At 36.4% G+C, this 10,935-nt stretch overlaps 1 protein-coding gene across 1 annotated transcript; it reads right to left on the bottom strand.

The window, feature by feature from the left end:
* Nucleotides 1–9,324: 9,324 nt before the first annotated feature.
* Nucleotides 9,325–10,624, bottom strand: LOC107801165 (uncharacterized). Its single transcript, XM_016624451.2, has 5 exons — nucleotides 10,496–10,624; nucleotides 10,280–10,389; nucleotides 10,106–10,203; nucleotides 9,914–9,983; nucleotides 9,325–9,654 (listed from the first exon to the last, which is right to left on the bottom strand). The coding sequence occupies exons 2-5, from the start codon at nucleotides 10,358–10,360 to the stop codon at nucleotides 9,565–9,567; spliced, it is 339 nt and encodes a 112-aa protein (XP_016479937.2). The 5' UTR covers nucleotides 10,361–10,389; nucleotides 10,496–10,624; the 3' UTR covers nucleotides 9,325–9,564.
* Nucleotides 10,625–10,935: the final 311 nt, after the last annotated feature.

Below are 10,935 nucleotides of genomic sequence, written 5' to 3'. Positions count from 1 at the left end.
AAAAGGTAAAAGCTAATTTTGTTATGTTTAGGTCTAAGGAGCCAAAAGTAATTTCAATGACTTAATGAGGCTGGAATGATTTTACATGATTTTATTAGAATCATGGGTTGATATAAATGTTTTAAAAGTTTATATCATGATTTACATTTTTCTAGTCTTTTCATTTAAAATGATAAATAGCATGAATTGATATAATTGTTATCGTTTTGTATCAATGTTGGTTGCATTATATTTGTAAAGCTTTGTCCGAGACACTTGAGTTAGAGAGAGTCTATGACGCTCATGGGCGGCTCTAACCCTATATGGGATAAGGCAAGTGCCTTATGGGGGGCCCCATTTGCAAGTGCCTTAGGCCCCCAATTTTGGGAGGCCCCATTTTCTATGAATAATATATATAGTACTTTTATGCTTTTCATAGTAGAAAATTAGTTTTTAAAATTCTACTTTTTACTCTTCCCAAGTAAATCAAACGTTACAATTCATTTCACTCCTCATATTTGATATTCCATATATCAGACATATTTCTTCCTTCCTCTTTATCCATGCCCATCTTCTTTCTACAATTCTACTAGATTTCTTTCTTTCTCCTGCAAGCCAACAACAAGATATTTTAGAACTAAAGTCTTCAAACTTCTTGAATCAGTCATCGGGTAATTTCATTCTAACTTTCTAGTATTATTTTCATTTATTATTTATTATTTTATTAATTTTACTCCATACATATTGTTTAATTTTTTTTAGAATATAAATATGTCAACAAGAAAATATGCATCCGGTTATTCAAAAATCCAAAAGAAAAGAAAAGTTGAAAATTTAATAAAATCTTAAAAGGGAACTTTTGACAAATTTTTGACAAACAATGAAAAAACTAAATCGCAAAATGTAGGAGAATGTTCTGTAGATGAACAAGTCACTAACTTAGTTGAGTCAGATCATAACAAAATCCAAATTGAAGAAGAAGAGGTTTATGAGAAATCTGACGAAGATTCTCAAGAAAATCGAGAACTAATAAATGAATTAAATAATAGCATTCCTAAAAATATATATGATCCTAATCAATGAACTAATGTTGATACAAAGTTGAGAGATTTATTAGTAGAAAAAGGACCAACAAGAATTACTGACATAGATTTTCCAAATGATAAATTCTTAAGACACTTTTCTACTACACATTATTTTTAAAAATTAGCAAATGGGGAAAGACATGAAAGAAGATGGTTAGTTTATTCCAAAGATTTTGATAGAGTATTTTATTTTTATTGCAAGTTGTTTAATACAAATTCTAGTGCTAGTATTAGTAAACTAGCTAGTGAAGGTAGTAGAGATTGGAAAAATCTTAGTACTAAGCTTAAAACTCATGAAACAAAGAACGAACATATTATTAATATGAGTGCATGGATTGACTTAGAAATGAGATTGTGCAAAAATAAAACAATTGATAAAGATATGCAAGACCAAATTAATAGAGATAGAGAGCACTGGAGGAATGTATTGTCAAGAATTATTGCCATCATAAAAACTCTTGGTAAAAATAATTTGGCATTTAGGGGAAAAAAATGAAAAGATCTATCAAGAAAACAACGAAATTTTTTTAAGTCTTATTGAAATGATTGCAGAGTTTGATCCTATCATGCAAAAACATATTCGGCGAATTAAACATGATGAAATTCAAAATCATTACCTCGGACATAATATTCAAAACGAATTGATAAATTTATTGTCAAGTGAAATTAAGAATAATATTATTGAAAAGATTAAAGAAACAAGTGAAATTATACTTGGCACGAAATGTAGAATAAGTAGTTGATTGCTTCAAGAAGATAAACCATAACAAATTAAACTCGATCTCTAACGAGCGAAACATTAATTTGATTCCCTTGGAAAGTTGTCCACCATTTCACAGCTTAGGCATATGTTTGCAGCGATTTTCATAGGTGCAGGGTCGCTGTGGACCATTGAGCTGCGCTCCGATGCAATTACCGATAATCTTTGCATTACATATCACTGGTGTCTGAAGGCCTTTATAGGTTAGTGTAGGTTTTCCATCATCTAGAAGCAGAGTGCTTGTTTCTGATTCCATTAGGAATTCATCGCCATCTACAAGCTCGTCCCATTGCATTCTAATTGGCCACCACCCGCAATTTTTTGCAGGAATAAGAGGAATATCGTTAGCACCACAAGTAGCGTCGCTTCTCTTCCCATTTATCTCCGATGGTTTTGATATAACTTTGGGTGTTTACTTAAATAGGAAACATGCTAGCTAGCTGCCTACAATTAATAAGAGGATCGTTAGCAGCAAAAGGAGTGCAGTGGACAAGTTTGGGAATTGCCCATTGAACGTCTCTCTTGCCATCTCTCCGTTGGTATTTGATTTGTTTACACGACTTGACATAAACTACTCATATTTCTCTCTTAGGCGTTGGTATTTGATTTCGACTTGACATAAACTACTCATATTTCTCTCTTAGGCGTTGGTATTTGATTTGTTTGCACGACTTGACATAAACTACTCATATTTCTCTCTTAGGCGTTAGTATTAGATGCAACCTGCTACAATTAATTCCCCACCGCTATTGACGCAGGGGTAATAAATGAATGTTCCTACCTTTACTTTCTTCTTTAATAGACTCAACGACTTTGTGACATACTATTTCCTACTTCAATTTGTTGTGAGTTTTTGTTTTCCTGTCTGAATCTTATCTTTGTCATCAAGGGCATATGCAAAGACTGAAACAAATGAAATCAGAAAAACGAGTCGGATAGAATAATTGTTGATGTTTTTGTTACTTAAGATGAAATAGTATTAAAATGAGGGTGAATGGGAAATGGAGGGAAAAATAAAAATTTTGAGTAAAATTTTAAGTTTCCCCCTCTTGACAATGAGACATTGTCCCATATTGGAAGAGAAAAAGATTTTTTGTGGGTATATATATAATTGCTCTTCTTGTAGCTCTTAAAGAGTTAAGAAGAAAGCAAGCCTCGCGCCGCCGTCGTCGTCGCTCGCTCGCTCTGCTCGGCTTCGGTCAAATGATCGATTGATTGATCAAATTTATTTGTTAATAGTAAATATTAACGTAAGATTATCCGCATTTGTAACGGATATGTTCCAATCCGTGTATTGACCACCAGCTGCAATAGCAGCCGCCTAATGCTCTTCCCACCATGGCCAAGTGCTTGCTCCACAAACAAACTAGTGATGCTCCATTTTGTAACGGATATGTTCCAATCCGTGTATTGACCACCAGCTGCAATAGCAGCCGCCTAATGCTCTTCCCACCATGGCCAAGTGCTTGCTCCACAAACAAGTTAGTGATGCTCCACCATGGAGGGTGGAGGGTCGTTCATCTTCAAAGCTGACTGCTATAAATATGTGCAGCAGATGTTGGAGAAAGAGACACCAAACTGAAAACGCTCAACTTTGGCTATACATTGCACTCCCTCCTCTCAGCATTTCCATACGATTTTCTGAGTTTCTACTCCTTTGTTCTGCATTATTTTAACTTCAAACAAAGCAACTTTGTGTTCGCTGAAACACTGGGGTTTAAAGTACCGCTACACCAGTGTGTGATTCGTTCTATCCTGGTAGGAAATAATCCATAACCTTGGGTACTAGGAGGGGATTAAATTCCTTAAGGAAACACTGTGAATTCAGTGGGCTCGAATTAATTACTGTTTCATTACGATAACTTATATTTTGCAGAATTATTATTTATAAATACAGCAATATTGAAGGGACTAACAATCTTAAGGAATTTAATATTTATTTTTGTATTTGTGTTATTCTTATTATTCTGCAAACTAAAACCTTTGTGGTTTTGTGTACTCCCGTTTTGGAGAGTAAAGCATTCGTGGCGTTTTGTTGGAGATTAAAATCTACGTGATTTTTACTCCAGTTTGAAAACGTTTATTAAACGTTTGTTTGTGTCATTCGTTTACAGAAAAAATGACGACTGAAAGCGAAAACCAAGTTGTTCCGACGGTGACTGCCAACGCATCGACAAGCCGAACACCGGCGTTGGCACCGGCAGAAAAACTCGAAAAATTTTTCGGGATTGATTTCAAGCACTGGCAGCAGAAGATGTTCTTCTACTTAACTACGTTATGTCTACAGAAGTTCATCAAGAAAGATATTCCTGATCTGCCAGATAAAACTCCAGAGAATGAACGCTTTGTCGTGATTGAAGCGTGGAAGCATTCTGATTTTTTATGCAAGAATTATATTCTTAGCGGAATGGATGATAATATGTATAATGTATACAGTGGCGTGGAGACGTCAAAAGAATTGTGGAATGCGCTTAAAAAGAAATATAAAACTGAAGATGTCGGGATGAAGAAATTCGTTGCCGCAAAATTTTTGGACTACAAAATGGTAGATAGCAAGTCTGTTATTACCCAAGTTCAAGAATTGCAAGTGATTATTCATGATCTACTTGCTGAAGGTCTTGTCATCAATGAAGTATTTCAAGTAGCAGCAATGATTGAGAAGTTGCCTCCGTTGTGGAAGGACTTCAAAAATTATTTGAAACACAAACGAAAGAAAATGTCCCTTGAAGATCTCATTATTCGGTTGAGAATCGAAGAGGACAATAAAGCTGCTGAAAGGAAAGGCCGTGAAAATTCAACAATAATGGGAGCAAATATTGTTGAAGATAACAAAAAGAGGAAGAAGGCTTCTGTTCCGAAATACAACCCAAGCAAGAAGCGGTTCAGTGGAAACTGCTACAACTGTAGAAAAATCGGACACAATTCTACGGAGTGTCGTGCTCCAAAGAAAGACAAAAAAAGGGGTCAAGCAAACATGGTAGTAAAGCATGATAATATTGATAACTTATGTGCCATGCTTTCTGAATGTAACTTGGTGGGAAATCCTAAACAGTGGTGGTTTGATTCTGGAGCCACTCGCCATGTTTGTGCAGTTAGAGAAACTTTTGCTACTTATGCTCCTGCTGGACCCGGAGAGACAGTTTATATGGGAAATGCTTCAACAGCAAAAGTTGAAGGATATGGGAAGATATTTCTGAAAATGACTTCTAGCAAGGTCATGACTTTGAACAATGTCCTTCATGTTCCCGAAATGAGAAAGAATTTAGTCTCTACTGGACTTCTTGTTAAGCACGGTTTTAAGTGCATTTTTGTGTCCGACAAGGTTGTCATAAGTAAGAATGAAATATTTGTAGGAAAAGGTTACCTCACCGAGGGCCTTTTCAATCTAAATGTAATGGTTGTGGAAAACAATAATAATATTTCAGCTTCTTCTTACTTACTTGAGTCAAATGATTTATGGCATGTACATTTGGGTCATGTCAATTATAAAACCTTGCGAAAAATGATTAACTTGAAAGTACTGCCTAAGTTTGAATGCGAAAAATCAAAATGTCAAACATATGTGGAATCTAAGTATGTTAAACATCCTTATAAGTCAGTTGAAAGGAATTCAAATCCTTTAGACTTAATTAACATAGATATTTGTGACATGAAGTCAATACCATCTCGCGGCGGAAAGAAGTATTTCATAACTTTTATTGACGATGGTACTCGATATTGCTATGTTTACTTACTGAATAGTAAAGATGAAGCAATAGACGCATTCAGGCAATACAAAAATGAAGTTGAAACGCAACTTAACAAGAAAGTAAAAATAATAAGAAGTGATAGGGGTGGTGAATATGAATCTCCTTTTGAAGAAATATGTTTAGAATATGGAATTATTCATCAAACAACAGCCCATTACACGCCCCAATCTAATGGGATTGCGGAAAAAAAGAATCGCACATTAAAGGAGATGATGAACGCGTTATTGATAAGTTCTGGTTTGCCACAGAACTTGTGGGGGGAAGCCATTCTTATGGCTAATCGAATATTAAATCGAGTGCCCCATAGCAAAACACAATCCATTCCATATGAAAAATGGAAAGGAAGGAAGCCCAACTTGAATTATTTTAAAGTGTGGGGGTGTTTGGCAGAAGTGCAAGTTCCTAAACCCAAAAGGGTAAAGATAGGACCGAAAACCATTGATTGTGTTTTCATAGGATATGCGACAAATAGTAAAGCATATCGATTTCTGGTTCATAAATCAGAAAATCCCGACATTCATAATAATACGGTTATAGAATCAGATAATGCTGAGCTCTTTGAAAATATATATCCATATAAAAAGGAAAGTTGTTTGGTGAAGGATCTAAACGACCTCGGGAAGAAACAAAAGAAAGTATATGTAATCAGGAGGATCCAAGACGTAGTAAACGTCAAAGAACGTCTACTTCATTTGGACCAGATTTTGTGACTTTCTTATTGGAGAATGAGCCTCAAACATTTAAAGAAGCTATGACTTCTTCCGAATCATTGTTTTGGAAAGAGGCAGTCAATAGTGAAATAGAATCCATATTGAACAACCATACATGGAAATTGGTTGATCTTCCTCCTGAAAATAAACCTTTGGGTTCTAAATGGATTTTTAAGAGAAAAATCAAAAATGATGGCACTATTGATAAATTCAAGGCAAGACTCGTAGTCAAAGGGTATAGACAACGAGAAGGTCTAGACTACTTTGATACATACTCTCCAGTTACAAGAATTACGTCCATACGGATGTTAGTAGCATTAGCTGCAGTGTATGGTCTTGAAATTCATCAAATGGATGTTAAGACGGCCTTCTTAAATGGAGAGTTGGAGGAAGAAATTTACATGGAACAACCTGAAGGGTTTGTGGTTCCAGGTAAAGAAAAGAAGGTATGTAGACTTGTTAAGTCTCTTTACGGACTAAAACAAGCACCCAAACAATGGCATGCGAAATTTGACCAAACAATGTTGTCAAATGGTTTTAAGATAAATGAATGTGATAAATGTGTGTACATTAAAAATGTTCCAAATCACATAGTCATTGTTTGCCTATATGTGGATGATATGCTGATAATGAGTAATGACATTGCCAACATAAATGCTACTAAGCGTATGCTCAATAGCAAGTTTGATATGAAAGACTTGGGAGTTGCTGATTTAATTCTGAAAATTAAGATCCATAAGACTCCTCAAGGTCTGGCATTGTCACAATCTCATTATATTAAGACAGTACTTGAAAAATTCAAGCACTTGAGCTTTAAAGTTGCAAAGACTCCAATTGACGTGAATCTTGCATTAGCAAAGAATAAAGGCCAAAGCATATCACAATTGGATTATGCTCGTGTGTTGGGATGCTTAATGTATATCATGAATTGTACACGATCAGATATAGCTTGTGCTATAAGTAAACTGAGTCGATATACGAGCAATCCAGGCCAATCTCATTGGATGGCAATGAAACGAATTTTAGTATATTTAGAACATACCCAGAACTTTGACTTGTACTACAGTAAATTCCCTGCGGTGATTGAGGGATACTGTGATGCAAATTGGATCACCGGTTCAACTGATTCTAAGTCCACGAGTGGATATGTATTCACTATTGGTGGATGAGCGGTATCTTGGATGTCGTCCAAACAAATATGTATTGCCCGCTCTACAATGGAGACTGAATTCATAGCCTTAGATAAAGCCGGTGAAGAAGTTGAATGGCTCCGGAATTTCTTGGAAGACATTCCATTTTGGCCCAAACCGTTGGCACCAATATGCATACATTGTGATAGTCAAGCGGCAATTGGAAGGGCTGGGAGCGTTATGTATAACGGTAAATCTCGTCATATACGACGAAGACATAAAACCGTTAGGCAATTACTCTCTAGAGGAATTATCACGATTGACTATGTAAAGTCAAGTGATAATATGTCGGATCCACTTACAAAAGGCCTAACTAGAGAGGTAGTTGAGAAATCATCAAGGGGAATGGGGCTATGGCCGAGAACAAGTCATTGTGGCGGTAACTCTACCTAGAAGACTGGAGATCCCAAGATCTAGGTTCAAGGAGATCAAACAAAGTCATTAATGATGGTTCAACATTGTCAAATAAAATTTTAGTCTGTTCTCGTGATGAGATAATGTTCAATACCAAGGATAAAGCACTAAGGCTTTTTAATAATTTCTAAATTTGATACGGGGTATATCAAATAGTGTATCTACAGGATGACACGTTTAGGAATCACCTATGTAAGTGTGAAGTGTTAGCCGCTTTAAGGAGAACTTTGTAAGGCCAGTTCTCTACGCACTTATGAAATCAGGCGGTGTTCATGGCTGAAACGAACATAACAATGAGAACCAAAGACGGTTAAGGGTTAATTGTGTGACTTATGTTTGTGTAGGTATACACCAAAGATCGACGGTTCAAAGATATCAAATCTACCAATTGACCGAGTATATCCGACATAAGTTCACTACGGAAAGTTCAAAGGGAAACCTACTTATCCAGATGCGATTAATCCTTGCTTGCAAATCACACAGTTTTTCCATGCATACTTCCGTGATATAGCCATTCCCCATTCATGTGGGGGATTGTTGAGGTTTTTGTTATTTAAGATGAAATAGTCTTAAAATGAGGGTGAATGGGAAATAGAGGGAAAAATAAAATTTTTGAGTAAAATTTTAAGTTTTCCCCTCTTGACAATGAGACATTGTCCCATATTGGAAGAGAAAACTTTTTTTTGTGGGTATATATATAATTGCTCTTCTTGTAGCTCTTAAAGAGTTAAGAAGAAAGCAAGCCTCGCGCCGTTGTCGTCGTCGCTCGCTCTGCTCGGCTTCGGTCAAATGATCGATTGATTGATCAAATTTATTTGTTAATAGTAAATATTAACGTAAGATTATCCGCATTTGTAACGGATATGTTCCAATCCGTGTATTGACCACCAGCTGCAATAGCAGCCGCCTAATGCTCTTCCCACCATGGCCAAGTGCTTGCTCCACAAACAAGCTAGTGCATGCTCCACCATGGAGGGTGGAGGGTCGTTCATCTTCAAAGCTGACTGCTATAAATATGTGCAGCAGATGTTGAAGAAAGAGACACCAAACTGAAAACGCTCAACTTTGGCTATACATTGCACTCCCTCCTCTCAGCATTTCGATACGATTTTCTGAGTTTCTACTCCTTTGTTCTGCATTGTTTTAACTTCAAACAAAGCAACTTTGTGTTCGCTGAAACACTGGGGTTTGAAGTACCGCTATACCAGTGTGTGATTCGTTCTATCCTGGGAGGAAATAATCCATAACCTTGGGTACTAGGAGGGGATTAAATTCCTTAAGGAAACACTGTGAATTCAGTGGGCTCGAATTAATTACTGTTTCATTACGATAACTTATATTTCCCAGAATTATTATTTATAAATACAGCAATATTGGCGGGACTAACAATAACAGTATTGCAAACATGCGAACCTTTGATAAACAGTTTTGCAGCCAGGGAATGGCAACATAGACCCTAGAAGAAGTTCCTTCTGCTTATGAGAATATCCTAACAAGTGAAACTGTAGGATAAAAAGTTAACTAGTTCCAAATACTGGAATCAACTTAATAGTACAAAGTGAAAACCATTATCACATAGAACTACAGGGCTGAAAACTTGACAGACAAAACAAAAGTGCTTCTTCTAAGCATATCTTTGCCCCGAACAAAAAAGATGACAAAAAATAATAGCTAAATTCAGCGGATCGCTAATCCTTGCATTTGTTGTGCGCTATCTTCTGTTATCTTGTTGGTTTGAATCGTGCTGATAACACCCGCAATGTTACCCTGCAAAGAGTTGAAAATATTCAAATCATACACAGTATATGATCCATTACAAATAAGAGTGAAAATGAACAAACATCTAAATAGATGAAGCGTTAGTGTGGGAGCAATATGTTGCACTAATTTGAGTTTGGGGGCAGAAGAAAGGTAAGACCAAGCTTCGGAGGTGTTTGAGAAGGCAGGTGGGGGTGTAACACCTCTAACAGCTTGTACAAACCAGATTGTTTATTCGTGTTAGTTTGGGAAAGAATATCTTATTTACCCTCCAAGTAGTAAGCTTTGAGCGGAGCTCTTGCCACTGATACAACCAAACACATCGCTCCGTACATCGGCTGCACAATGACACAATAAAGGAACAATTGTTGCACATAACGAATCACAGGAAAATGGTTAACAGAAATTTCAAGCTGAAGCAGAAGAGACGGTGAAGGGAGGCTGACTACAGAAAGCACACCTCACTATTACTACTTGATTCATTTGGCCAATCTTGCAGTCAAGTAACTTAGCTGTAATTGCCTTAACAACCCAAGATTCTACCTCAATGTCATCAATCTGAAAAGAGCAAAAGACCAAATGAGCTAAATGTAGCCCAGAAACATCAACAAACAAAATAAGAGAAGAAATATACCCGCAATGCATCCTTGATGATAGAATAAGGAATTTGACTAGATCCATTCAAGCTAAGATCTACCAACGACATTAACCTCATTTTTGATATACAATCTTCATGGACAAGTCCTACAACATTAACCAGAAGTTTCAGGCCGCATAGCCCACTCCAAATTAAAGGCTTGATTCATACACTAGCCCAAAGTTCAAAGTAGCATAATGGCAAGTAAATTACCATAGCTTTTTAATAATGCTGAATTTGCAGCTTCGAAATCCAAGTAAGCGTCCAGCCTCTGAGTGAGAAAGATCTTCAGAAGTTCATACTTGGAAAATTTTAAAAGATTGTGTGCCAGTCTAACTCTAAAATCATTATCACAAACACGTTGGGTAGAGTTTGGTTTGACATAAGTATGGGGTTTGAATGTTAAAGTATATGTATTAAAGTGCTTAGGGAGGTGTAGTCACTCTTATATCTAAATGTATCCTACCCGTCCCGTAGCCTACATTGCAACCAAATAAAGTCTTACTTTATCCTAGACTGAATGAGCTCGATTAGTAGAGTAGTACATTACGGACAAGCCTATAGTACATCTTTTGTGGCATATGAATGTTATTTTTGAGAGTGAGTGAATTCTTTCTATCTTGAGTTCCTAAGTGTTCTTAAATTTTATTGTG

Source organism: Nicotiana tabacum, chromosome 15 (genome assembly GCF_000715075.1).
Source record: "Nicotiana tabacum cultivar K326 chromosome 15, ASM71507v2, whole genome shotgun sequence".
Classification (NCBI taxonomy): Eukaryota; Viridiplantae; Streptophyta; class Magnoliopsida; order Solanales; family Solanaceae; genus Nicotiana; species Nicotiana tabacum.
This window is presented reverse-complemented; position numbering and strand designations above follow the sequence as displayed.

Bases quoted from the DNA above. Each gene is read 5' to 3' on its own strand.
- LOC107801165 (XM_016624451.2), bottom strand. From the start codon at position 10,360: ATGAGGTTAATGTCGTTGGTAGATCTTAGCTTGAATGGATCTAGTCAA. The intron at 10,204-10,279 runs GTATATTTCTTC...TGCTCTTTTCAG, and splicing joins TCATCAAGGATGCATTGCGG to ATTGATGACATTGAGGTAGA. The intron at 9,984-10,105 runs GTGTGCTTTCTG...GTCATTGTGCAG, and splicing joins AATCAAGTAGTAATAGTGAG to CCGATGTACGGAGCGATGTG.